The sequence below is a fragment of the Telmatherina bonti genome, assembly GCF_933228915.1.
Source record: "Telmatherina bonti genome assembly, chromosome: 2".
Taxonomy (NCBI): Eukaryota; Metazoa; Chordata; class Actinopteri; order Atheriniformes; family Telmatherinidae; genus Telmatherina; species Telmatherina bonti.
Window position 1 is genome coordinate 27,585,578 of NC_136620.1, and position 27,251 is coordinate 27,612,828.

General features: G+C 37.5%; 3 protein-coding genes across 3 annotated transcripts in view; all 3 read left to right on the top strand.

Moving 5' to 3' along the window:
• Positions 1 to 2,775: 2,775 nt before the first annotated feature.
• rsl24d1 (ribosomal L24 domain containing 1) lies at positions 2,776 to 6,157 on the top strand. The gene is made up of 6 exons (XM_079249560.1): positions 2,776 to 2,908; positions 4,069 to 4,182; positions 4,265 to 4,337; positions 4,423 to 4,486; positions 4,640 to 4,725; positions 5,487 to 6,157. Exons 1-6 carry the CDS (start codon positions 2,828 to 2,830, stop codon positions 5,561 to 5,563), a joined length of 495 nt encoding a protein of 164 aa, XP_079105686.1. The 5' UTR covers positions 2,776 to 2,827; the 3' UTR covers positions 5,564 to 6,157.
• Positions 6,158 to 6,906: 749 nt separating this feature from the next.
• Positions 6,907 to 8,687, top strand: arpp19b (cAMP-regulated phosphoprotein 19b). Its single transcript, XM_079248646.1, has 3 exons — positions 6,907 to 7,044; positions 7,520 to 7,642; positions 7,743 to 8,687. Exons 1-3 carry the CDS (start codon positions 7,000 to 7,002, stop codon positions 7,911 to 7,913), a joined length of 339 nt encoding a protein of 112 aa, XP_079104772.1. The 5' UTR covers positions 6,907 to 6,999; the 3' UTR covers positions 7,914 to 8,687.
• Positions 8,688 to 11,858: 3,171 nt separating this feature from the next.
• The window catches only part of LOC306762069 (unconventional myosin-Va-like), a gene marked incomplete at both ends in the record, with an annotated part of 15,514 nt that continues 121 nt past the window's right edge, over positions 11,859 to 27,251 (top strand). Inside the window, 40 exons of the mRNA XM_079248444.1 lie at positions 11,859 to 11,885; positions 12,205 to 12,315; positions 12,920 to 13,091; positions 14,133 to 14,277; positions 14,372 to 14,528; positions 14,609 to 14,752; positions 14,970 to 15,051; positions 15,198 to 15,305; positions 15,408 to 15,514; positions 16,176 to 16,441; positions 16,536 to 16,617; positions 16,712 to 16,852; positions 16,988 to 17,113; positions 17,480 to 17,563; positions 17,869 to 17,988; positions 18,337 to 18,434; positions 18,555 to 18,641; positions 18,783 to 18,891; positions 19,002 to 19,213; positions 19,310 to 19,466; positions 19,877 to 20,116; positions 20,267 to 20,515; positions 20,878 to 20,971; positions 21,060 to 21,202; positions 21,644 to 21,757; positions 22,439 to 22,573; positions 22,710 to 22,766; positions 22,908 to 23,135; positions 23,283 to 23,350; positions 24,014 to 24,088; positions 24,168 to 24,366; positions 24,663 to 24,756; positions 24,928 to 25,062; positions 25,176 to 25,330; positions 25,404 to 25,490; positions 25,586 to 25,736; positions 25,826 to 26,105; positions 26,775 to 26,949; positions 27,051 to 27,131; positions 27,220 to 27,251. The exon at positions 27,220 to 27,251 is cut by the window's right edge and continues 121 nt beyond it. Of these exons, the coding sequence (XP_079104570.1) occupies positions 11,859 to 11,885; positions 12,205 to 12,315; positions 12,920 to 13,091; positions 14,133 to 14,277; positions 14,372 to 14,528; positions 14,609 to 14,752; positions 14,970 to 15,051; positions 15,198 to 15,305; positions 15,408 to 15,514; positions 16,176 to 16,441; positions 16,536 to 16,617; positions 16,712 to 16,852; positions 16,988 to 17,113; positions 17,480 to 17,563; positions 17,869 to 17,988; positions 18,337 to 18,434; positions 18,555 to 18,641; positions 18,783 to 18,891; positions 19,002 to 19,213; positions 19,310 to 19,466; positions 19,877 to 20,116; positions 20,267 to 20,515; positions 20,878 to 20,971; positions 21,060 to 21,202; positions 21,644 to 21,757; positions 22,439 to 22,573; positions 22,710 to 22,766; positions 22,908 to 23,135; positions 23,283 to 23,350; positions 24,014 to 24,088; positions 24,168 to 24,366; positions 24,663 to 24,756; positions 24,928 to 25,062; positions 25,176 to 25,330; positions 25,404 to 25,490; positions 25,586 to 25,736; positions 25,826 to 26,105; positions 26,775 to 26,949; positions 27,051 to 27,131; positions 27,220 to 27,251 (5,327 nt within the window). The remainder of the gene's footprint in view (positions 11,886 to 12,204; positions 12,316 to 12,919; positions 13,092 to 14,132; positions 14,278 to 14,371; positions 14,529 to 14,608; positions 14,753 to 14,969; positions 15,052 to 15,197; positions 15,306 to 15,407; positions 15,515 to 16,175; positions 16,442 to 16,535; positions 16,618 to 16,711; positions 16,853 to 16,987; positions 17,114 to 17,479; positions 17,564 to 17,868; positions 17,989 to 18,336; positions 18,435 to 18,554; positions 18,642 to 18,782; positions 18,892 to 19,001; positions 19,214 to 19,309; positions 19,467 to 19,876; positions 20,117 to 20,266; positions 20,516 to 20,877; positions 20,972 to 21,059; positions 21,203 to 21,643; positions 21,758 to 22,438; positions 22,574 to 22,709; positions 22,767 to 22,907; positions 23,136 to 23,282; positions 23,351 to 24,013; positions 24,089 to 24,167; positions 24,367 to 24,662; positions 24,757 to 24,927; positions 25,063 to 25,175; positions 25,331 to 25,403; positions 25,491 to 25,585; positions 25,737 to 25,825; positions 26,106 to 26,774; positions 26,950 to 27,050; positions 27,132 to 27,219) is intronic.

A 27,251-nucleotide genomic window follows, 5' to 3' on the forward strand; every position in this document is an offset into this window, starting at 1 on the left:
ATGTACTTACAAATATGAAGTTAAATTAACATGGACAATAAACTGCAGCATTGAGAAATATCATTAGGCACTATACTAAATCTATGAGAAGCAAGTACTCCGCCTCAATATTATGGATGTTTATCCTTCTTTTACAATTCTCAACAATTGCTTAAAGTACTTCACTTTAAGACACACAACCCTCATAAAAAAGGTTTACTATCTGTGGTAATATCCCAACCTGTAAGAGGAGTAATTTTAGTTACAATGGCATCTTTTATGTGTTGACTGCAGGGCACTATAGTTTCCCATAAGTATTTACCTGGTAAATGTTTGTTAACTGAGGATTACAATTGGAAGGTTTAGCAAACATAGCGTTTGCTGCTGGTTCAAGCAGATGCGTGACCTCTCAGTATAAACAAAACAGTCAACTCATGGTTACTGTGTCTTTTACAGAAAATGTCAAACATCAGTAAAGATCAGTTTATTTAAAGCACTGATCACAAACAAAAGGAAACCAAATAACTCAGCTAATCAGGACAATAAAGAAAGTACTCAGTCCTACATGTGTATTTAAATGGCCTTCATAGCTAAAAGAAAAAAAATTTCATGCACAACTATTTATTAAGATTCTTCAGATTTGTATACCAAGATATCATGGAAAACAGAAAGAATTTCAATTTATCATTCTTAGCTGCTTTTATACATTTTAGTGAGTCAGGCAGAGTCTCCCACTCTCTCTTGGGTTGCTCAAGCAGTCCAGGAATTTATTGTCCAGACTTGAAAAGAACAGTTTTGTCCTAACAAACTGACAGAGTCACAGAACAATTAGTCGTTTTGCCCAAGACGTTTATATTCCCAAGAAGTTTTCAGGTCATGTTAACAAAACATACACTACTCACAAAAAGTTAGGGATATTTGGCTTTCAGGTGAAATGTATGGAAAATGCAATATGTTCATGCTACAGTGATATAATATCATAAAAGTAAGACATTTAAGTAGAAGGATACACTACTGATTTCCTCATCTCAAAAATTCATTCAACACAAAAGGTAACAACAATGGTAGTTACACCACAACAAAAAAAATGAACGTCTCAATATCTCGTCATGTGCCCTTGAGCATCAATTACAGCTTGACAACGACGTCTCATGCTGTTCACAAGGCAACTTATTGCCTGCTGAGGCATGGCATCCCACTCTTCTTGAAGGGCAGCCCTCAGGTCATTGAGGTTCTGGGGTGCAGGGTTTCGAGCCTCTACACGACGGCTCAGCTGATCCCACAGGTTTTCAATGGGATTCAGGTCTGGAGAGAGTGCAGGCCATTTGAGGTACACCAGTCTCCAACAGCCGTTCCCTGATGATGCGGCCTCGATGAGCAGGAGCATTGTCGTCCATGAAGATGAAATTAGGCCTGTGCTGTTCATGTAGGGGCACAATCACTGGATTAATGATGTTATTCAGGTAGTATGGGCTTGTCACTGTACCATTCACAAAGTGTAGGGCAGTTCTGTACCAAGTGGACACCCCTGCCCACACTGTAACACCGCCACCACCAAAAGCTCGCCTGGTGACAACAGTGGCTGATGCATAGCGCTCTCCCTGACGTCTCCAACATCGTTGCCGGCCATCATTTCTGCTCAGTGTGAATCGACTTTCATCAGAGAACAGCACTGAGGCCCACTGGTTCCTGGTCCAGCGTAAATGCTCCCTGGCCCATGCAAGACGATGATGCCTGTGCCTGGTGGTGTGGTCAGGTACCCGTGCAGGTCGTCTAGCACGCAGACCACGCTGATGTAAACGGTTTCGAATGGTCTGACGTGACACTTGGGTGCCTCTCACCTCTCTTAAACGTGCCTGGAGTTGAGTGGCATTCATCATCCGGTTTCTCAGGGCAGTGTTCACAATGTAGCGGTCATCAGCACGGGATGTGGCCAAAGGACGTCCACTTCTAGGCCTTTCTGTGACTCTTCCAGTCTCTCCATATCTCTGTTGTAACCTGCTGATGACACTCTGTGACACTCCAAGCTCAGTGGCCACTTCTGTCTGAGAACGTCCTGTTTGAAGCATCGCAATGGCAAGGGACTGTTGTTCCATTGTTAGGTGTCGTCTTGGTCTCATGATGTCAAAATGTGAACAGCATGATGAGGACAACTGTTTAAACACCAGCTCTAATTGAACCAGGACATTTATTGGTCAATTCAAGGATCACACACCTGCTGTGATTTTTGCCGTTAAGCTCCTTGTTAGAGAACAGCAACTTGTGCAAAATTTATTGAAACATTTAACAGTTGGACATGTGCATTTAAAAGCTTAGAGAAGATCACATTAAGTTCACCTGTACAGGTTTGAATGCATTTCAGGCTTGTTGTGAAATTTCACCCAAAAGCTGAATATCCCTAACTTTTTATGAATAGTGTATGTTGTGTGTAATATGTGTTACAAATTAAATATTAGAAAATCTGGTGGGATTCCCTGTGCAATTATATGGGATTTCCTTGACAGGGCTCTTGTCATCTGTACTTGTACTTTCTGGAAAATATTGTTTTTGGCATTAAAATTATAGATACCAAAAGTCAAACAATTTCCAAAAGTCAAACAACTATTATGAAATGGAAAATAGTATCTGACATTCTGTTTCTTTCGGTGGAAATGTAGGATTAAAGATGACATCTTCTGATTTCGCTCCGCCGTTTACAGACTCCTCAGGCTCTCGACATGTGCCACAGATAATCCAGCAGAGGGCAGCAGACCTCCAACATTTCGCTTTCAGCGAAGAAGAAGGGAGCGGAAGCGACGGTACGGTCTTGTTTTCGTTAGCAGTAACACGCAGCGTGTCAGCTGCAAAAATGCGCATTGAAAAATGCTATTTCTGCTCGGGACCGGTCTACCCCGGACATGGGGTGATGTTTGTACGGAACGACTGTAAGGTGAAGTACTGTTTCTGTCCATTAATATTTTAAAAAATGTTGTTAAAACTCGTGTTTAGCCTGTCCATTGTCACCAGTTAGCAGGTTGGTTAATGTTAGCTTGGTGGTGAAACGTGCTTGGTAGCTCACGTGGGACTCAGACAGCGAGGAGCTAAACAACAGTATATGAAAAACGGATTTGTACTATTATGGGGCCTTGTAAAATAACGTTGGAGTGATTTTTAAATAGAATATATGATAAAATCTTTTAAAATTAGGTCCCGAGAAGTCGGCCTCGCTTGTTATCACTGTGGAGCAAGTGCGTCCTCTGTTGCCTGAAATGTACTTTACTTCTGGAACTTTAGTTTAATATGTTGTCTATAAATGTGGAATGGATTTTGAGGTGGAAACACGCTTAATATTATCATTAGACTTGTTCCAAATTGAACTTTATCTGGTACAATTCAATAAAATTGTATTGTCAGTCGTTATATCCTTTTATATGTTCGACATTTATCTTTGTGACTGATGTGCACTTTGCAGTAACAGAACTCTACATTTTGAAAGGTTAAAATTTGATTGTTTATTTATTTGATATATTTATTTATGGTTAATACAAATATATTACCAAATCCAGTGTTGTCTCCTCTCCTTAAAAATGTTATTTCAATCTGAGAAGAATTACGATGTTCAGATTTCTGAACAGTAGTGACAGTAGTTTAAAAAAGAGCGAATTCAGCATGTTTATTCTGTACGGACGATTTATAATAGTTAAACAGCTATTTGTCTCTGAATTTCATGCAGTTTTTTTCCTCTGTAGTACTTGTGTAGAATTTGTATAAACAGAGATTCACTTCTTCATGTATGTGTATGTATATATATATATATATATATATATATATATATAATTTTTTTTTTGTTGTGTGTGTATTTCATAAACGATAGTGTGTGTTTGTGGGTACTCAAGTAATAGTGGGAGACACTGCATATTGTCAAAGTCAGGGAATAAGCAAGTGGAGGAAGTGCGATGACAGGTAAAGGTGGAGGAAGCTATCTTAAGGGTGCTTAAAGGTGACACTTGGCCTGGCACGCTGTTGCAAATTCATGTTGGTACACCAAGTTCTGTAAATGCTGATCTGTGATCCATAATTGTAATTGTAATTTTTTTATTACAACTTCAGGCATTCAGATTCTGCAGATCAAAATGCCACAAGAACTTCAAAAAGAAGCGAAACCCAAGAAAGACAAGATGGACCAAAGCTTTTAGAAAGGCATCAGGAAAAGAGTTGACTGTGGTATGCTGCTTTTCTGTGGTTGATTTCTTTTCTGAATCAATAAAATCAGTTGCTGTTAATTTACAAATGCCATCTCTTTCAGGACAACTCCTTAGAGTTTGAGAAACGCAGAAATATTCCTGTTAAATATAAGCGGGAGCTGTGGGACAAGACAGGTAAATGTGTACATTCATGCCTTTCAAACACATGAGGTAATATTTTTTCAGCATAGTCATTTTTTCCTGTTTTCTGTTTCTACAGTGGAAGCAATGAAAAGAGTGGAGGAAATAAAACAGAAACGACAGGCAAGATATATCATGAACAGGTAAAAAGTTAAACAATTTTTAGTCTGTATTCTCTTCTATGGCTTACAGCTGTTGCCTTTGAATTTAATTGATTGATAAGTACATTGATTTTACAGGTTGGGGAAAAGGTTTTAAGGCTTAAAATGTGTTGCTTTTCTGTCTCCTTTATATAGATTAAAGAAGGGAAAAGAGTTGGAGAAAGAAGAAGCCATCAACGAAGTGAAGAAAAATATTCATCTTATCAAAGCACCGCATGCAGGTGAAGCATTGTCAGACTTTTCAGTTTATCATTTAACCTGTGTGATACCTCACCTGATATCGCCTAGGCTGCTAGGATTCTATGGGTAATTTTCTAATACTAATACTTTAAAAAAAAATTTTTTTTTTTACCTATGAGATCCACAGATCCATGCTTATTATTCCCAGGTGGCAGTTTTTGACAAAAGGCCTTTTCCAGTAGAACCCACGTTATGAAACTGGTTACACACTAATAGGACAATTCTTTCAGAGGGTCTTTGGTAGGGCTGTGACGATAAACTTTTGTCCTGATTCTTTTTGATTCCAGTTTTTTTGAGTGCCGTTTCGATTTAAATTGCGATTCTCATAATTCTGCGATATTGCTAGTTTATGTAGATTAAAACCAAAAAAATGTGTCAAACTTTTTTTTTTTTGCTCATAATTTTTCTTGATTTCAATTTGGAAAAAAAAACCCACAGTAGCCAGATCATTATTCTTCTGCTATAATGCCCAAGAAGACAAGTTATCTATTTGAAAAAAAATAAAAGATTTAAAATTGTGAAGCAAAAATTCCTGATTTTCAATTTTTCGATTTGATTTTCCCACCCCTAGTCTTTGGTTATATTTGATACATCACATTCCGTGCGTTTACATGGGAGTTTTATTTCCTCTTTAATTCTGAATAAAAGTTAATTCCATTTTAAACTGATAAAAAAAAAAAAAAACAAAAAAAACGACCATCAACACTTTAATTCACAACACATTGTTTCTTTTTTTTCACAGGAAAAGCCAAACAGATGGAAGACAAAATGATGCAGAGGTTGCAAGAGGATGTGGAAATGGGGGATGAGGATGACTAAAACCCAGATGTTTTGTTTGTTTACTTTATATTATATAGCGGTTTCATTTGGAGTTGAGCGTTTCCAAATTACAAATATTGCAACTATGTGAAAAGACAGTACATATTAACCTAACAATATCCCATACCCCCATTTATCTTCTTCCCAAGTGAAATGTATTAAAGAAAAAAATATTAAAGGTTGCCAATAATAAATTTCCAATTTTGGACATTTTTGCCATGTGCTTGTCTTGACTGTTTGTATTTTAAGGATGGGAAACAGTTTGCTGCTTTTTCACCTTTGCGTTTAAAGATGGATTTTTACTTGTTAATTATCTGAACTTCAGTGAATACCATGTTGGAAGCTAAAACAGCATTGAAGAAAGGAAGTTTGTTGCCTTTCCATTGTGCACAGGTGTAAATTATATATCGAGCAGATTTTAGATTTTTTTTTTATGCAGCATGCATGACTTCAATCAGTGGATTATGGACAGGTTTGTGTGGACCATATAACTAAGTGAGGTGTGTAGTAGTAAGGAAACATAAAAATTTTTCTTATGACAAAAACAGGAGACTCCTGGATGTATTGTACAATAAAAATGTTGCATAAACAGTTTACATGGCCATATACCATGTGTGCTGTCAAGCAATTTTTGTTGTTCCTCTTCTCCAACACATCTGTTTCAAATTAAATGCCTTCCCTGAACATCTTGTGACGTGCTTAGTCTGATTAAGGTGTGCTGCAGCAGAAAACATCCAAAGCCTGCAGAACGGCAACCCTCCTGGCCCGGCTGGATGCAAAACTTGAACATCATCTTATTGGACTCCTCTTGATGCATCAGTTTTGATTAGAGTCTTGTTTTTGTACTTTAAATTACAGTGCGCCAAGTATATTTTATGTAGGTTTTAAGCCTTAAAATGCGTTTTATTTGTGCACTTTTAAAACCATAAATTTGTAGCACAGTTTGGCATGTATCACAGTTATTTAGCCCATAGACATTATGTACATGGTGTGGCCTCTGGCAATGCTGGATTATCCAATGGACATTATGGGCACAGGCCCAGGGGCCCACTCCCACTTGGGACCCATGGGGGGCAAACACCAGCAGTTTGGACATAAAACAAATTTTACATAAAAGCCAGATAGTTACACCACAGTATCTAGTGTCTTGCTATTGGTACCATTGGGTGAGAGATGTTAGAAATGTTTAACAGTGTATCATTCACAATTTTCAAAATGTTATGGTGGGGAAGGGGCCCCCTGGAACACTCTGGGGCAAGGGGCCAGTGCACTTTTGAACCGGCCCTGGCCTCTGACATCGACTCTGCGGCCTGGGCGGACAAGCTTGTTGCTGCCTCCACCCGCTTCATTGCTGCCACTACTACATTTCATCTCTGAACCGGACCGAGCTGCTGCTATAGACACCATCGATTCAAGGAACAGGCTTTCGAGAAATAATGTCGGAGGAACTGGAAGGAACGAAGTCCTCGGATGAGCGGCAGGTAAAGAGAGACGACAGTTTACAACTGCAGTTTAACTGACTGTAACGCGGGGAAGCTCGCGCATCAAACGATGAAAATTAGCAGGCGGCAAGCAGCGAGCTAGTTAGCCAGTAGCTCATCTTAATGTTTATTTTTTCCTCACGGACATTTGTTAAACTAATTTACTTTCTGTAGTGATTGTGAATAGAGTTGTGACAATTTTGAAGGTAGTTGGAATGTTTTAAGTACTTCGAGACTGACATTGATTAAGCATGATTACCGTAGCTAGCCGTGCTAACTTTAACGACGAGATCACTGCTGCAAACGGTTAGTTTACCTCATGGCCGCGCCTTCATGTCAAGAAAATAATTGGTATACACACTGCTAGAACATTAACTTGTAAGATAGCTGTTAAATATATGCTATGAGAAATATAATATTTATCCAGCGGGTTACATGTTTGAACATGCTGGCATCTTTACTGATTTCTTAACAGGAAATGGAGGACAAAGTAGTCAGTCCTGAAAAAGCAGAGGAGGCCAAATTGAAGTCCAGGTATCCAAACCTTGGAGCCAAGCCAGTGGGCTCAGACTTTCTCAGGAAAAGACTTCAGAAGGGGGTGCGTATGGGTCAAAACAACAGTAGCCTAGTCCCTAGTTAATAAATTAAGTAACGCCACTTTTACCATATTTTCTCTGGATGTCTTCTTCTTTATTCAGCAAAAGTATTTTGATTCTGGAGACTACAACATGGCCAAGGCAAAAATGAAGAATAAACAGTTGCCATCAGCCCCAACAGAGAAGACTGAGATCACAGGTGATCACATTCCTACACCTCAGGACCTGCCTCAGAGAAAGACTTCCATTGTTGCCAGCAAGCTGGCTGGTTGATGGTTTTATGTTTCCTGTTTTTGCTACCATTCCATTGCCCACTTTATATATCAACCTGCTGTTTTTCCTCATCTTTATAAGTATTCTCAAAGAACAAGTCATGCATAAAGCCAAATATTTGAGAACACTTGGCAATTGTCAGGAGCTAAACTTTCAGATTAATCCAAAAAGTAGTGACTACACATTTTTCAATTAAAAAATAATAAAAAGTTAATACTTATAATACTTGATGGTTTCTGAACTGGATTTAGCAGTCATTAGTTCTATCTTGTTTTCACATGTTTTCCCCTTTTAAGCACATGCCCCCATACAAATTGTTAAACAGTTGGTGCAAAGGTCCTGTTTTCATCAATGCATTGGAATCTTGATCTGTGTTATTGCTAAATGAGGGAAAATATATGACTATAGATGAAGGAGGTATGTGTTTTGAAGTAATGTCAGTCATCTTAATTTTTCTTTTGTTTTGCTCAACATCGTGTACCTTCTGTGTAATTCTATATAATTATTTGCTTTCAAAGTACTAAAGACTAGATGAGACATGCTTTGTAGCCACATGTGTTAAATTCAAACTAGTAACATTGGTTTGCAATGACTTGCTGCTGGTCTCCACCTCATTCTGACCTCTAAAATGGCCTTAAAGTAATGAACCGCTGTTCCTCTTGAGCAATATTTGCTCCCTCAGTGAGAATCTTGGTTGTTTGTTTTGCCTGAAATGTCTTTCTCTGACTGGAATCTCCTAGGATTTTATGGGAAGAAACTCCCACAACATGTCTAAAGTGTGCATGTGCATTTACTGTGCAAACACACTGTGCCATTTGTTTTGTAAATAAAATGGATTTTGCATAATAACTTACCAGTGAATGTGTTCTTGTGTTTGTGCATTTAACGGCCTAGTTTTGATTTAAAATTTTAGATTTATATTTATTTGTGCTTAACCCGAATTATTCTATTTGGTTGAAAATGCTGGAATGGAGGAAGAGTTTAAACATCTGCAACACACATCGTATTCTGTGTAAGCTTAAACATTGATTATATTCTATGTAAACTAGTTGTGTTATTTACAATTACTTTATACGAAGTGCAACCACTGTTATGTATGTTACAGAGTATGTTAGAATATAAATGTTACTATTACTAATGCACTTGTTACAGTTTTGAGGGAAAGTTAGCACCTGTAATTTGCTATTTTAAGTCTTTGCAGAAGAAATGTGCAATTATGAGAACAGGATTAGGGGGAAAAGTAGGTTGTGACACAAGCCTGATTTAACAAGTTTTGAATGTCATGCTTTATTGAATTGCATACTTACCTGCATTGTGTACATACTTGCACAATGTAATTAGACTCTAAAGCTCTCCTTCAGTAACTTTTAGTCGTACCATCAGTTTTTACTGTATAATCACAACTTTTTGTCTTGCGCAAAATGCGTTGACAGCTCTGTGTGAGGTACCATATCCTCAGTGGTGTGGTCCGGGGTATATACGGGTACACTTGTTTTTCAGTCAGCATTGAATATACCCTATTCGAAACCTCTGTGATAATGCTTTTACAAATATCCCTACACATGTTATGTATATATGTTATATATACCAGCAGCTCAGCTAAGGTTATCTGTGCTACATTGGTGCAGTTAACTATCAGCTGTAATAACTTTAACCTGAAGATAGACATAAAGATATGTATATATGTCTATGAGCCTGTCTCTCAGTAGTCTGTGTGCCAGTATTGGTTTAGTAATTTCATAATGCTTCCTCTCAAGTTCAAATGTTCAAATATACAGATGGATTTTGGGGTAAACTATATAGAGTAGTTTTACATGTCACTTTTTCTGAAACAGCATTTTTCTGGCCAACTTTTTTTTTTTTTGCTCTTAAACAAAAAAGCTGAAAAATGAACTGTATACCCACTTTTTGAGAGACCACTACACCACTGCATATCCCCCAAATCAGCCCAATTATGCCAGTTCTGATAAAGTACAAGGAGAAGAACCTGGTTGTGCCAGAATAGACATGTACTGGGGGCTTGAACAAAAACCAGAGGTGAGTAGAAACAAGTTTAAGTAACTGCTAGGTCTAAAACATTGATACTGGACTTCCTCATGTTCCAGTTGCCTGGCAAAGGTAACTCATGGTGACTTCAACTGATTTTAAATTCTGCACAATAAAATTTATAAACACACATAAAACAAAAAAAATGGGTACAGCTGAAGAAAGTTACAGGAAAATAGAAAATGTTTTAGCAATAACAGCCAGGTAACCAGTGGGGGTCAAAGTGACTGTCTACTATCTGATTTTCTAACAAAACACTGTTTCCATCTTGGGAGAGGTGGTGGAGAAATACAAGTATCTTGGAGTTCAGCTGGACAACAAACTGGACTGGAAATGCAACACTGAAAACATCTATAAGAAAGGTCAGAGCAGACTGTACTTCTTAAGGAAGGTGAGGTCTTTTAACGTCTGCACCAAGATGTTGCATATCTTCTATAAGTCTGTTGTGGAGAGTGCAGTCAGCTTTGCAGCCATCTGCTGGGGTAGTAGCATCAGAACCAGAGACTTGAAGAGAATCAACGAACTGATCAAGAAAGCTGGTTCTGTGCTTGGAGTAACTCTGGAGCCGCTGGAGCTGATTGTCCAAAGAAGAATGCTGCACAAGCTGATGAAGATGACGGAGGATTCTTCACATCCTCTCCACAACACAGTGAAGAAACAATAAAGTGTGTTCAGTGAGAGGCTTCTTCAGGTCCGATGCAAGACTGAAAGATGCAGAAGATCATTCCTTGCAGCAGCCATCAGCCTCCAAAACAAGACATCTTCAAGTTAATTATCTACTCCAATATTGAATTTCCACTTGGGGATTAATAAAGTATTTTTCATTTCATTTAATTTCATTCATTTTATTTCTGAGCCGTTTTTTTCTCAATCTGTTGCTGTCCTTCTGAGGGAATCTGCCATATCGGATGTGAAAAATATTATATAAATTGTATACAATAACTGGATGCTGGTTGATAAGATGGAAAGATAACATTATTTCCCATAATTGCAACTAATAATTGCATTGATAAATTCTAATGTTAAATGTATAATCAGGCCAGTCTTCCACACTTCCACACCACAAATTGTCAACAGTGATGTAGCTGTGATGTATTTCAGAAGCAATATTTCTTTTATATTTTTGTAGAAGCAGCATGGTATTCCTTGCAGCACACATTTGTTTTGGCTGTTTATGAGACTTCAACATAGGTACAGTTATTATGCTGTAACCTGAATTATTTTCTGTCCAGGATTGTGAGTGCCTGTGTCTAAGCATATCCACATACATTTTTAAAATAAATATAATTATGTTGTTAATATTTTAAGTAGAAGCTGTTTTGGTGCTTTAGTTGATGCAATGCAGTATGCCAGTGATGTGTAGATGTTTGATTAGATAGGATAAGTCAATAATTCATAAATAAAACAGTCTTAGAAATTAGATGTTGCCCACGGGCCTGCGGAACTTAAATGCAGCTTTGTTTGAAAACAGTGATAAGGTTTTCTTCTCCAGTATCAACAATACATCATGTATATCCTGATAATTTGCTCCTGACAGACACAAGTCAGAGATATTTCAGATTTCACCACAATGGAAACAAAATAGCCTATATGCCCCCTTACAACTGGATCTTAAATCTATGTGAAAGTGTGGGCGAAATAACTAAATAACTAGCTTTTCATTCTCCATAACGCTGTTTGGAGCTTTTTGACCGCTAGGGGGCACACTTGACCCGCATGAGCGCAACGTGTCGTGGCACGCGCAGCTGACTGGCAACTGTGGAAGCAGCTCAGTCCTCCAGTCGGTCAGCGCAGCAACTAAGAAGGGTAGACCAGAAAAAGTTGTCGACTTTCCTCGGTGGCTGTCAGTAAAATGTGTCACCTGATGGCAGAGAAGGTTCACTGAACAGGTGGAAAGACATGGCAACCTCTGAACTTTACTCCAAGGTAAGTGTGCTGCATTAAATTAGCCTCTTCTCATCGGGGTTTCTCTACCTAGCCAGTGATAGTCAGTTCATTTTATTAGTAGGCAACTCTGCCGCTATGTCTTCATACTAGTGATTATTTGCGAGCTTCACATGTTTGTTGAACAACGTTTGGGCCTCATAACTTTGAATAATGACTTTTCTGTAATCTTGCCTCATAATCTAACCCATATCCATCTACATTACACGCATCACTGCCTTCTGCTGACTACAGGTTATCCATGCTGCCCTTTTCTTAAAGACTGGTCGAAAAGCTATGACCCTGTTTTCCCTCCTTCCAGCATGCCCGTGTATGGCTTCCAGATGCAGCAGAGGTGTGGAAGTCAGCAGAGCTCATCAAGGATTACACTGCAGGCGCCCTGACGCTGTCTTTGCAGCTGGAGGATGGCACGGTGAGGCAGCCAAATGCCACATACTGCACATAAACACATAGTCACACCCAGGGAGATGGAGGCAGTGAGGTGGAAATGGGTGTGAGATGTTCTGACAGAGAGCCAGGCACTCGTTTCCCAACAAGAACGCTGTGAACAGACTCATAAAATTCCTTATCATAATAATGTTGATGGCAACTGTGCTGTTGGAAATGCATACATCATCATGTAAGTGAAACACCCTTTGCTCTTATTTGCAACTTTGCAAAACTGAATACTAAAGGTTTATGTGTTGGTTTCAAATTAGAAAAACTAATAGTAACCTTTCTAATTTCCGAATAAAGCACCAGAGTTGAACATTTTTGCTTGAACACTACTGCTACTTGCAGCTATTATGTCGAGTTTGGGCATGCAAGTCAGTTATGGAAATAAGGCCAAAGTTTTATCTTGAGTGAGCTTGCACAGGCCAGGGACATCTTAGCTTTATTTCAGGTAAAACTGACACAGATGTTTGTATTTGACTATTTATTTTCATATAGCTTATTGTTGTTTATATTATTAAAATCCATATGTTGTTCCAAAAGCTTTTGACTGTACATACTTAAAGCTTTTTTTCCCCCCCCAGACAGTGGAATACAAAATAGACCCCAAAACCAACAACCTGCCACCTCTAAGAAACCCTAATATCCTTGTTGGGGAAAATGACCTCACAGCTCTCAGCTACCTTCATGAGCCTGCAGTACTACACAACCTTAAAGTGCGCTTTATCGACTCTAAGTTGATTTACACCTATTGTGGTAATGAGCTTCATCTCCTTTGACTCCCACTATCGCTATCACTGTAGACTTTGGAGCCTGGCTCACTGTATGTGCTGACATAATCCGCAGTATGTTAAGCAGATTATAGCTGTGATGGATTGCACGCACTGCCTTTTAAAGAACACTATACAAATGTGTTGTCTGTATACACATACATGCATGCGCACACACACACACACACACACATACAGACACACACACTATCAATTAATCAATCTTTATTTATAAAGCACTTTTCACACAATGAAAATGTAGTGCAAAGTGCTTTACATTATAAGCAAAGAAGGATAAAAACCAATCATCTGTCTGTCTATCTATCTATCTATCTATCTATCTATCTATCTATCTATCTATCTATCTATCTATCTATCTATCTATCTATCTATCTATCTATCTATCTATCTATCTATCTATCTATGTGTCTGTCTAAATGCAAATGTGTCTATTTTTCTTTGTATTGTATTTTGCTGATTCTGACAGATGTTAGTCAAAGCATCTGACCTGTTTGGGGTTGATCCTTAGGGGTTCCTGTAAGTTGGTACTGTTGCTGCAGACAGACCCAGCCAAGTAGATAATGATAGTTTACTTGGCTGCATTTTTTCCACTTATGCTGACTTTGAGTGGTCCAGCAGCTAGTTCAGACATGACATTGTACAGATGTGAGAACATTTTAGTTTTGCTTTCTTTCAGCATCCTCGCACTGCGCAATGGTAAAAATTTTCAATACATTTATTGACTTACTTGAGGAGTAAGCAATGCTTAGGTGGGGGGTAAATAAAATCGGTTTCTCATAATATCCATTAACTAAACAAGTAAAACCATTAGTGTAGAAAGATTTGAATTATTATTTCTTAACAAGCCAAGATAAGAGTTGTGTGTTTGTTTAAGCCAGAGGTCAATAGGTGAATTTGAGACAATAATGCTCCATAAAAGCCAACATTCAGGATACTTGAATATGGTCTGATCAGAGGTAGATAACCAAAAAGTCCAACTTAGTAATTTCTTCTTTGTGGATTTTAGGAATTGTCCTGGTTGCCATCAATCCTTATGAGAGCCTTCATATCTATGAGCCTGACATCATCCATGCCTACAGTGGGCAAAACATGGGGGATATGGACCCCCATATCTTTGCAGTGGCTGAAGAAGCATACAAACAGATGGCCAGGTTTTGTCCATCATAACAAATTTCAAGTTGTCCATTTGTTTCCATTTACACTGACACTCAAATACCTCATGTATGTTCTCCCATTTACAAACAGAGACCAAAGAAATCAATCTATCATCGTAAGTGGTGAGTCTGGAGCTGGCAAAACAGTTTCTGCTAAGTATGCCATGCGTTACTTTGCCACAGTCAGCTGCTCCTCAGGAGAAGCCAATGTGGAGGAGCGAGTTCTTGCATCTAGTCCCATCATGGAGGTAATATTTGATAATGTTTTGAAATGCTATGAAAAGATTATTAAATTTATTGCAACAACTTACATATGTATTTGATTTAGGCCTTTGGAAATGCTAAGACAACAAGGAATGACAACAGCAGTCGCTTTGGAAAGTACATTGAGATTGGATTTGACAAGGAACACTGTATTATTGGTGCTCACATGAGAACATACCTACTGGAAAAATCTAGAGTTGTGTTTCAGGTAAATTTCTGCGCAGATCTTTACATTCACACCTTGACTGGTTTTAAATCACATTACGTTTGTCCAAATTGAACATATCTTGTCTTTTTTTTTTTCTTTTTACAAATCTTCACCTCTTTTTAAGGCATTTTTTTAAATCATTTCATTCAAAACTTAATTTATCAATATGAGTAAAGCTGTCATGAGTTTTTCTGGTTATACATTTGTTTTTTTCAAGGCTCATGGAGAAAGAAACTACCATATATTCTACCAGCTGTGTGCCTCTTCATATTTACCAGAGTTTAAAGCCTTCAAGCTAGGTCTGTTTTTACTTGTAGGTTCACCTTATTTAAATTATTTACAGAGTGGTTGTAACAGGCTATTAATAATAATAATAATAATAATAATAATAATAATAATAATAATAATAATAATAATAATAATTCTGTATTGTTATTGCTTCAAGGCTGTGCAGATGACTTCCACTGCACTAAACAGGGTCAGAGTCCTGCCATCAGTGGAGTGGATGATGCCAAAGAGTTGTGCAGCACCAGGAGAGCTTTCACACTCTTAGGTAAGAGTATATACATATTACAAAAATATATGAATGATTTGTTTTTTTATTTACCCAGCATGACACATCATATAATATATTATTGTGTTGTTAATATTATAGGAGTCAGTGAAAGTGATCAAATGGAAATTTATCAAGTTCTGTCAGCAATACTCCATCTCAGTAATGTGGAAGTGAAAGATCAGTCATCAGACAGATGCAGCATCTTGGTAAACACTTATCAACTGGATTGTAAACCCTGGATCTAATGTCCTTCACAATTGTTACATGTCAACATTTTTTGTCTGAAAGTTGTATCAAGGCTATATAGATATGGAGCCTAGTGAGATCATTATTTTAGTTTTTTTTTTTATTTAAGTTTAATATTTAAGTTTAATATTTGTACAGAGGATGTGAAAATAGCCCTTTTTAGAGCGCATTGTACTCCATTTTATGCTGCTCATTTATGGTGTAATACTAGCAAAGATAAAATGAAAAAGCTTCAGGTGGCCTTTCATGATGCTTTTAGAATATTGTTGTTACTTCCAAGATGGACGAGTGCAAGTCAGATGCTTGTCTAAATAAGGTTCCTACCTTTCATGCTGTGCTGAGGAATTTCATGTATAGATTTATGTGTCGATTAAGGGAGTCAAAAAATGTAATTGTAATGGTTATGACTGAGCCAAAATTAAGTGACACAAGGTATTTCTCCTGTCTTTGGAAGCACTGGAATGAATATTTTTCTCTACGGCCATTTTTATAATTATTATGTGTGTATATATAGGCTATGTGTCTGTATATGAATGTGTTTTTTTTCTTTTATTATTAATTACTGATATGGACCAATGTGTCTGGAATAATGATTATTGATTATATTTCATGTATTTCCAGCCAGATGATGCCCACTTGATAACTTTCTGTGAGCTGATGGGGGTGCCTTGTGCAGAAATGTCCCATTGGTTATGTCACAGGAAATTAAAGACGACCACAGAAACCTTTGTTAAGCTTGTTTCCAAGATGAATGCTGTCCATAGCCGAGATGCCCTAGCCAAACACATCTATGCCAGGCTTTTCAACTGGATCGTAAACTGTATAAACGATGCCTTAAAATCTGCAGTGAAACAATACTCATTCATTGGTGTGCTTGACATTTATGGGTATGTTTTGTTAAGTTAGTTAATTGTTTTTCTATTTATACTCAACAGATTAACCATCTGTGGTGTTTTTATTCAAACGTACATTTTTCTTCAGGTTTGAAACGTTTGATGTCAACAGCTTTGAACAGTTTTGCATTAACTATGCCAACGAGAAGCTGCAGCAACAGTTCAACCTGGTATGATTCTGTTTCTGCTCAGGTGGTTTTTTTCCCCTTTTTTGTCAGAACATGCTGTACATGTAAAAAAAAAATTCTCTGCTACTTCTTCCAGCATGTTTTCAAACTGGAGCAAGATGAATACATGAAAGAGGAGATTCCTTGGACATTGATTGACTTCTACGATAACCAACCCTGCATTAATCTCATTGAGGCCAAGCTCGGTGTCCTGGACCTTCTGGATGAGGAGTGCAGGGTAAAAAGGCATCCTGCTCTTTTTTTTCTTACTGAAAATCTGCCCACAACTCTCTAGACTCTCCACCACACCAAGTGTGGAGGTTATGAGTAATGCCATGACTAACTGATGCGTCAGCATTTCCTCTTTCCACAGATGCCCAAAGGTTGTGACGACACATGGGCTCAGAAGCTGTACAACACCCTTCTGAAGCAGAATACTCACTTTGATAAACCCAGGTTATCAAATAAAGCCTTCATCATCCACCACTTTGCTGACAAGGTGAAACACAATGCTGTGGCTCGTGCAGAGGTTGTGTTGAACTAGTGGTTTACACTCCCCACAAAAGAAGACTTTTATATTTTGTGTTTGTATCTGGGTTTTTTTCCAGGTCTTCAGGTGTCTCATCACTTTTCATTTGGAAAAGATGAGACTGCTCAGGGGTTCAAATACATGCACACGTGTTCCCCCTTTCACAGACTGATAATTACTCCTGTGTAGTTTACAACAGACTTTTAATTTGGGTTATAGTTTACCACAGCTGAAGATTTGTTTATTGAAACTGTACTAATTGGTATTTCTCAGTCTCTGCACTACCTTTGCTCTTGCAGTCAAAGAACACTGTGTGACCAGATCCTTTGTGTCTAGGTGGAATACCAGTGTGTCGGCTTCCTGGAGAAAAATAAGGATACAGTCAATGAGGAGCAGATAAATGTGCTGAAAAAGAGCAAGGTGAAATAAAATGCCCTCAACTTCGTAAAACTTTTTCCTTAGCATTATCCCAGTAAGTCTGTCATGTGAAGGCCAAAGTAAGACATTGGAAATCAGTGTTTACACCTCTCCTGCCAGCCAAGAAGCCAGAACCAAATAACTGCTAGTAATTTTTATGTGGCAAGTTTGTGGGCACACACCCTTGAATTGTTCAGACAGAACTATTGGAGGAAACAGAGTCACATTTGAATTTTGGATAGAAAACACTGCCATCTGCTGTTGATTTACAAAATTGTGTTTTGTTGCTGCCATTGAAACTGTTTCAGTTTGATTTACTGCTGAAGCTGTTTGAGGATGATGACAAGGGAACAGGGTCCTTTAAAAAGCTAACCAGTGGAAGAGCTGGGCCAACCCAGAAGGAAAACAGAAAGACTGTTGGACTACAGGTGAGAGCATGACATAATAAAAAAATAATAAAATAATAACACAAAAGTAATAAATATAAATAATAATAAAATAAATAAATAAATGACAGAGAAGCAAAATTACATTTGGTCACAGACTTATCTGTTTTCCTTGTATCCTAGTGGAGAAGGTTTGAAAAATGATTTTCAAACTAAAGGTTTTAGAGTAAGTCAGTGTTAGTAGCTTTTTTTTTAAAGAAACTATAACAATGCTCCTTGAGCAAAGCATTTGGAAATTAGATGTCTAAGTTTATTTTTTAGTGCACACATTTTTAAATGTTTACTTACCAAGAAGTTCTGCTTTTCGTTATATTTCTGTTTTTCATTCAGTTTCGACAATCTCTACATTTCCTGATGGACACACTGAATGCTACAACCCCTCACTATGTACGCTGCATCAAACCAAATGACCATAAAGCTCCATTCACGTGAGGATTTAGTTAATTTTCTTTTTCATAAAATCATCTTTAACTGCAGATGTAAAGCTTGTGTAGTCTTTATTTTTTTTTTTGTTTTTAATAAGCATCTCTATCTTTTCTTATGTAAAGCTTAGACCCTGTGAGAGCTGTGCAGCAGCTTCGGGCATGTGGCATCCTGGAAACAATCCGGATCTCAGCAGCAGGTTTCCCATCTAGGTAGCGTATCAGCGCCAGGCATATAACTATCAGCCTATGGTATAGAGTGCAGTCGCAGAAACAATTTAATTCTTGTAATACGTAAGCTTATAGACATTATGCGTGCAATTTGTCTTCATAACATTGTTATGAACATTACAGATGGACCTACCAGGAATTCTTCAGTCGTTACTGTGTCCTCATGAAGCAAAAGGATGCACTCCCGGATAAAAAACAGGCTTGCAAAAATCTCCTGGGAAAACTTATAAAGGTATAAAATGATTAAATTCTTCTCCTGTCAATAACAATTGTCAGTCAATTCTGTGTTTGTTTAAATATGACATATTACATATCCCACTGTGTTTTATATTTTGTTCCTAGGACCAGGAGAAATATCAGTTTGGGAAAAACAAAATCTTCTTCAGGGCTGGTCAAGTGGCTTACTTGGAGAAGCTTCGCTCAGACAAACTGCGTATGGCGTGTGTTTGCATCCAGAAGACTATCCGCTGCTGGCTGGCCCGCAAAAAGTATCTGAGGATGAGACAGTGTGCCGTCACCATTCAGAAACATGTACGAGGTCACCAGGCACGCAGGTGAGTGGACATGGTAACTGATGGCAAGATTCAGTGTTAAGAAGCACTCAAAATATTAAAAGCATTTTTCTGAAATGATTTTTTTTTAAAAATTAGTTTCGTCAAGTTTATTCGACAAATCAGAGCCGCTGTTGTAATTCAGCGCAATGTGCGAATGTGGGTGAGGAGGAGACGCTACCTGCAGCAGCGCTCTGCAGCTATCACTATACAAAGCATGTGGAGGGCCTACAAAGCAAGAAAGCAGTACTACAAGGTAACGACAAGCTTCATTAAAAAGCATTATTCCACATTAAAGTCTCCTTTACAATTTGGTTGGATTAATACAATTAGTTTATATTAAAATAATTCCAGCAGCCCTCAATATGTTAACTTTTGAGTTTGAATTCAGGAGCTCAACAGGTCATTTTATTGTCGAATACTGATATGTCCATAAAAGATGGCGGTTTAATGGAAGAATAGATGCCTCTATTACATAACATGGAAATGTTTCTGTTCAAAGAAAGCCCAGATGTTCCTGGTTCTGATAGAGATGTTGCTGAGGTGTGATGGGTAATTTACAGAAACCCAAAATGAAAAATTAACACGTTGTTTAGAAATGATCACATTGTCAACTTTTAAAAGAACCTTGTCATCACCATGTAACCTTTTATATTTCTTTCACAGTTGATGTTTGAGCAAAAGGCAGTGGTCATTCAGAGGTGGGTGAGAGGGTGGCTTGGAAAGCAGCATTACAAGCGCACCCTAATGGCCATCGTCCTGCTACAGAGCTGTGTGCGTCGCATGATGGCAAAGAGAGAGCTCAAAAAGCTGAAAGTAGAGGCACGTTCTGTAGAGCATTTCAAGAAGCTTAACATTGGCATGGAAAACAAGATCGTGCAGTTGCAGCACAAGATAAATGAGCAGGTGAGTGTTGTGTGAGCATGGGTGTTTAGATTTGTTTGGAGTTTACTGTGGAATCATAACAACATGGGAAAAAATGTAGCTGAAGAAGCATTGGGTCATTGGGAGTTGTCACATCACATGCAAAGCATGTGTCTGTATCTCTCCCTGCAGCATAAAGAAAACAGAGAGCTCAGTGAGAGGCTGGTTGTTCTGGAGAAGACCCACACTAATGAGAGAGAAAGACAGAACAGAGAAATAGAAAACCTACGTAGATCAGAGCAGGAAGTCAAAGCCAAAGCAGAGAAAGTTCCCTCACTGCTGGAGCAGCTCTCGTTCCTTCAACACAAACTGGAAAACACCTTCAGAGAGAAGGAGGAACTAGAAGAGCAGACAAAGATCTACAAGGAGCAGACACAACAGGTAGGGTACCTCCAGTCACTTCAGAGTGTGGAAACTAAAAAATATCCATGTATGTAAATTTCTTTGAATTGAAAACATGGGAGATTAATAGATTAACATTTGGTTACAATAAAAAGGAGCAGTCACTCATTCTGTTTTTAGCTTTTATCAGATTTGTTATGGTTGTGTGTAGCAGACAATAAAATGTGTTTACAGCCTTTGACTACAGAAGAATCCAAGTGAATCGCAACAATGAACTTGTACAATTTGCTCATTGAGCTTTTTTATGCTTTCTGTTTACTTTATCTTTTATTTTCTTAAGCTCTCACCGTTGTAATGAATACGACAAATGACCAGAAATATATTTTATGTCCTCTAATCAGGTGGTCGATGAGCTTAATATGAAGAACAGCTTTTTAATGAACAACATAGATGAACTGAACAAGGAAATCCTTGAACAAGCTCAACAACTGACAGGTATTTGAACAATTCACCTTAAACAGTTTACAAGTAATGCCTGAATTTAAAAAAGGTTGATAAATAAAACAGAACTGTTCTGACTCAGAAATTAAAACCAACTCTGAGAACACCAGACAGCTGGAAAAGGATTTAGCTGAGGAACGTTCCCGATACCAAAGCCTGTTGAGTGAACATCTGCATCTAGAGGAACGACACAGAGACCTGAAGGAGGAAATGAGCTCCAACATTGTAAGGAACTTGTTTTTACTTCACTTTGAACGGCACCATGAATCAGTCGGATAGGTTTAAAGGGCCACAGATACAATCATGAGGCAGATGCACATTCACATGATGGGATTACTGAAGTCAGTTTCTAGTATCAAGAAAAGGCTAAATGTCATCAGAACATCAAGTTAAATGTATAAACTGTGTAAAATTTAAGGAAAAAAAATCTTATGATGGAGCAACTTTGCACCTGATTGTTCAGTTTTTGTAAAATCAAGCCCAGCTACAGTCTTTCAGTCTCCTTTCATCTTGTAAACAATCCATTTTGTGTTTTAACTTAACAGTTAAATCAATTTCATGCGACATTATATTTAAAAAGGTCTACAGTATTGCTTACATTTATTAAAGTCTTCAGTCAAATAATAATTAAATCAATCTTAAATGTTTCCTCTCACTCTTATCTAGAATTCAAACCAATCTAGTCTAAAAAGGACAGACTCCAACTACAGCAGTAACTCATCTGAGTTTTCTCAGAGCCTCGACTCTACAGAGGGGGAAGACAGCTCCATTCAAACAGAGGTAATGTACGAAACACTCACTCTATAAAATGGTTACTTAACCTGCATGTATTTTCTGTATTGACAAGAAGTAGAACACTAAATAGTGTTATATTAGGATATGATTAACAGTATTGTCAGAACACTATCAACAATATTGTAAATAAAACACTAGGTGACTTTATGAGCAATTTTTCTAAATTAAATTAATTACTTGATCAGAAGAATGGTTTGAGTACTAGGAACATTTCAATGGTTCCATATTTTATATATATATATATATATATATATATATATATATATATATATATATATATATATATGTCTATATATATAATATATATATATATATATGTCTATATATATAATATATATATATATATATGTCTATATATATATATATATATATATATATATATGTCTATATATATATATATATATATATATATATATATATATATATGTCTATATATATAATATATATATATATATATATTTATTCAGAGAGAGATAGATAGATATAGATATAGATAGATATATTTGAATGTTTTGAATATTTTAACCTACAAGGATAATCATGTTCACCCATGGGACCAGCTATGGGAAGAATTTCTTATGCTCTCTGTATTATAATCCTATTAGTGCAGCATTCTAGATTAACTGAGAAGAGATTTATCTGCTAGTCCTTGCTGTGTTTTGTCAGGATGAGGCTGAGACAACAGTGGATCTGCCCATTCTTCTCAAGCTCCAGAGAAGAGTAAAGGAACTGGAGCAGGAAAATCGCTCACTTTGGCAACAGCTGGATAAAAGAGAAGAAGCCCAACTGCAAAAGGCAAAAGTATGAATTTCCCTTTTCCTATTGGAAAAATCTAAAGTTATTTAAAATGATAGAAGGTGATTTATGTCTATTATTGAGATTTTAATTGTTTTTGTTACACACTTTATGACATTGTGTATCTTTTTCTAAAAAAAAGGAAGAGGAGGAGCAGAAAACAGTTGGTAGAGCAGAACTGGATTTGGAAACTCTGAAGGTATGACTTAGTATATCAGGGTTTAGCAATTAGAGTACCTTTGAAAATACTATGATGAATTATTTTTGTATTCACATAATAAAAAACAAAAGATAAAACACACATCGAGGATGTTTGATTTTATGAATTATTTTAATGCAGCGACAACAACTGGAGTCTGAGAACAAGAAACTGAAGCAGGATCTAAATGAGCTACGGAAGTCTCTGACCAATGAGAATAGTGAAGTAGCACCCCCTGCCCCTGGCTCTCTGCCCTACAACATTTTACTGGAGCAACTGAGTTCCTCCAACGATGAGCTGGAGGTGCGAAAAGAAGAAGTGCTGCTCCTCCGATCGCATATGGTTCGTCAAGAGGCTCTTAAACATAGGGTAAGAATTTGTGCTTATATTTGCTATCCTAATATATATATAAGTCAATTCAAATTTGATGCTTTGACAAAACGGTCAATAGAACTTTATGAATAAATATGATAATGTCAAATTATATAATAATAAAACCTTTTAACTGGTGTCTAGGACTCTGTTCTGGGAGAAACTGTGAAGTTAAACCTCAGTGAAATTTCCTCCTTCCAGGATGTTGGCAGGTAAGACCCACATGGCTAAATGTATTTTATGCATGCTAGCCAGCAGATCTTAAAAAACCTGAAGCAGAATGAATTTGGCATTCGCAAAGGAATTATTGAATGACCGAAAAGCCACATAATATGTAGAAATTGATTAAATTCAATTGTTTTTTCTATCTGAATGAGCCTTTTCAGCTATTTATGATCAAAAGACTTTGACTACTAAAATCACCTGCAAGTTGTTTTATAATTTAAAATAAAAACAAGATCATTTTTAAATGAACCAGTTTTGCCGTTTCTGCTGCTTATGTAAATCCCAGTTGGATTAATTCTTGTTAAATTGTTTCCAAAAAGAGTTGTGACACAATGAAAAATGTAAATGACAGAATGAAATGATTTGCAAGTCACTGAAGGTTTGTTCTTTATTAACTATATTAAAAACAAAGATCATTTTAAGTTTTTATTTTTATGCCTTTAATGTGATATTAAAACTGGTGTTAAATGTGATATTAAAACTGGTGTTAAATGTGATATTAAAACTGGTGTTAAAAGTCGTACTTTGCTGTTATTTTGCATTTCTCTTTCTTTTAACAACAGAGCTAGTTACTGTGCTTGTAAAAGTAAACATCTTCCTGTTGTTTCTGCTCAGCTGTTTTACATCCACGTTGTAATGTTTCTGTCCAGGTCTACTGACATTCATACACTGAATGAAGATGGGGAGCTCTGGCTTGCCTATGAAGGTCTGAAAGAGACCAACAGGTAATAATCTAATAATCTGAGCATGCATTCGAACACATTTATGCTCAATGGAACTACATCCTATCACTTCTTCCTGCAGGCTTCTGGAGAGCCAGATGCAGAAATTGGAGCATCATCACAATGAGAAGTACAGGAAGCTGGTTGAAGAGGTAAACAAGTTGAGGGATGAAAAGGAACAGCAGCAAAAACTGTTAGCTGAGAGCCTCCTCTTACCTAAAGGTGCTCGAGTTGAGGCAAGCCTGAAGCATGAGATAACACGGCTTACCAAAGAGAACCTAGTAAGTCTGCACATTGGCTGTTCAGACCTTCAAGCAATGTGTCTTTTGTTATTGTGTTTGTACAGTATTTTCACCATGCAGCGCTTCAACTAAATAAAAGGTTAGAGGTTACGAACTTAAGTCTATGTTAGACTTTTTCATTCAGTATATTTTTAGATTTGCAGAAAAAAATCCTTCTTCTCTGCCATGTGTTAATGTTTGTGTGGCACTTTTTTCTTTATTTTCCTCCTGATTTAAAAATCTTTTTTTTTACAAACATTTTCTAAGCATTTTTTTCTCTCACTACTTAATTTCAGGAACAAATGGAGCATCAAGAAAAACAAGACAAAGCCATACGAAAGTTGAAGAAACAACTTAAATTCTACATGAAGAAAGTGGAAGACTTTGAAGGTAGTCCAAGAAAACCTCTCTTTACATGTTCTATTCTATAGTCATTTAGCAGACGCTTTTATCCAAAGCGACTTACATAGCGATTGGCACATTGGGGGGGGGTCAGATCTACTTATATTCAAGATTATTTAAACAGATAATTTATTCTCAAATGATGTCATTGCTGTTTAGCACAAACAAGAAGTGCCGCTTTGATGAGCACTCCTGTCAGAACAGTGAATATCCCCCGCAAGGAAAAGGAGTACCAGGGCATCCTGGAGTACAAGGAGAGTGATGCAAGCCGCTTGCTAAAGAATCTGGTCATAGGTGAGCCAGGTTGCTGTTCTGTACACACTTCTTTTATTTCAGAGTTTAAAGAAAAATGTAATCCATTGTGGAAACGGTACTTCAGCATAATGCCACAATGTTGCAATCTTCAGATCTGAAGCCTCGAGGTGTTGCTGTCAGCTTCATTCCGGGTCTGCCGGCCTACACCATCTTCATGTGCCTACGATATGCAGACAGTGTGAACGATGAGAGGAGAGTCAGCACTCTGCTCAATTCTACCATCAGCAGCATAAAAGGAGTCATAAAGGTGTGTTATTTAACCTTGATCCATGAAAATAACATGACTGATTGCTTTAACATAATTTTACACTTTTGTGCAGAAGAAAAAGGATTTTGAAGTGGTGTCCTTCTGGCTGGCCAACTCATGCAGGTTAATGAATTGTCTGAAGCAGTACAGTGGAGATGAGGTGAGCTTAATCAGATGGGACATCTGCTTTATGCTAACATTTCTAACTATGCTTTAATTAAACATGGATGGATATACAATCCCTCTGTCCTGTAGGTCTTTATGATGCACAACACTCCGAAGCAGAACGAGCATTGCCTGATTAATTTTGAACTGTCAGAGTACCATCAGCTTTTTGGTGATTTGGCCATCCAAATTTACCGTCAGCTCATTAAATGCACGGAGAACGTCCTGCAACCCCTTATAGGTAAGAAAACATTGTTTCACTCTCTGTGGTAACTAACATCATATTCTTCTAAAGTCAGAGGTTTCTCTCAATGTCTGCCTTATGTTTAGTGGCCAGCATGCTGGAGCATGAGACAGTACAGGGTGTTTTAGGGTCCAAGCCAACAGGTTTGAGGAAGAGAAGCACCAGTTTCCCAGAGGAGGCGGTGACTGTAGAAGTTCTCGTGCAGCGACTCAGCTTCTTCCACACCATCATGACTCAGAATGGGATGGATTTAGATCTCATCAAACAGGTGGTCAAGCAGCAGTTTTACATCATCTGTGCGGTCACACTCAATCACCTTCTGCTGCGAAAGGACATGTGCTCATGGAGCAAAGGCCTGCAGATCAGGTACTACAAGGAATACATTGGTCCTGATATTGTACTTAGCTTATGAATAGTATTTATTTATTTATTTATTGATTTTGTTCATACATGGCTTTTGGTCTGATTGACATGTAAGTGCTTATTGCATTTTTCCTCCTCCATCCTGTTTGGGATAATGGGGACTAATACACCCTGGACAGGAAGCTAGTTCATCACAGGGCCCCAGAGAAACTCATGTTCACTCATAGTAGTGACCAGTCTTGGATAATTGGGATGATCATATTTCTATAATTAAATATCTGAAAGTCAAAGTCTTACAAAGAACTTAATGTTTCTAAGTAATTATCTAAATATTGCATTTGTCTTTGATTTTCAAACCCTAATTTTCTCTGAAGTTTTCATTTTAAAACAAAAGCACAGTTGATCACGTATACCATAAATGAGTTATCTCAATCCAACACTTGATTTGAAACTAGCTTATATGTTCACATTGAATGAAATAAAGCCCACGTTTGTCCTAATTACATTAAACCACATGGAAGTATTGTAAATATTTTCATAACAACTGAACACAGTATTCTTCCAAAACAGTTTTTAATATTGTGTTGGCACAGAATTGATGACACTGTGTAATATTCTTGTTGTAAAGGGGTTTAATGTAGATGTTTTTCTTCATTTCCTGTATGGCCTCAGGTACAATGTTTGGCAGCTGGAGGAATGGCTCACAGAACGGGAGCTTACAGACTGTGGTGCAAAAGAGACTCTGGAGCCTCTCATACAGGCTGCACAGCTTCTACAGATCAAGAAAAACACAGAAGCAGATGCCCGAGCAATCTGCAACATGTGCAGTGCACTCACTACAGAACAGGTCCAGAATCAGAAAAGCTCAACCGTCTAAATCTGAACACATAATGTTGTGAATATATTGCATATATACAGTGTCTGACCACTTTCTATTTTTCCTGGCAGATTGTTAAAATCTTGACGTTGTACACCCCAGTGATTGAGTTTGAAGAGCGAGTGTCAAAGACTTTCATCACAACTATTAAGGTGAGTAAAATATTTTCTGTGTTATTTTTTTTAGGTTTATCATCTATGCAGTTGTCATTATCCTTCAGAACTTTTTTCACATTTTCAGGGACTTCTGAAAGACCGGGTTGAGTCATCCAC

What these genes read in the sequence shown, in the direction of transcription:
- arpp19b (XM_079248646.1), top strand. Translation starts at nt 7,000, where the DNA reads ATGTCGGAGGAACTGGAAGGAACGAAGTCCTCGGATGAGCGGCAG. An exon ending in AGTCCTCGGATGAGCGGCAG is followed by an intron (nt 7,045 to 7,519) that starts GTAAAGAGAGAC and finishes ATTTCTTAACAG; the next exon opens with GAAATGGAGGACAAAGTAGT. An exon ending in GGAAAAGACTTCAGAAGGGG is followed by an intron (nt 7,643 to 7,742) that starts GTGCGTATGGGT and finishes TTCTTTATTCAG; the next exon opens with CAAAAGTATTTTGATTCTGG.
- rsl24d1 (XM_079249560.1), top strand. Translation starts at nt 2,828, where the DNA reads ATGCGCATTGAAAAATGCTATTTCTGCTCGGGACCGGTCTACCCCGGA. An exon ending in CAGGAAAAGAGTTGACTGTG is followed by an intron (nt 4,183 to 4,264) that starts GTATGCTGCTTT and finishes CATCTCTTTCAG; the next exon opens with GACAACTCCTTAGAGTTTGA. An exon ending in GCAAGATATATCATGAACAG is followed by an intron (nt 4,487 to 4,639) that starts GTAAAAAGTTAA and finishes TCCTTTATATAG; the next exon opens with ATTAAAGAAGGGAAAAGAGT.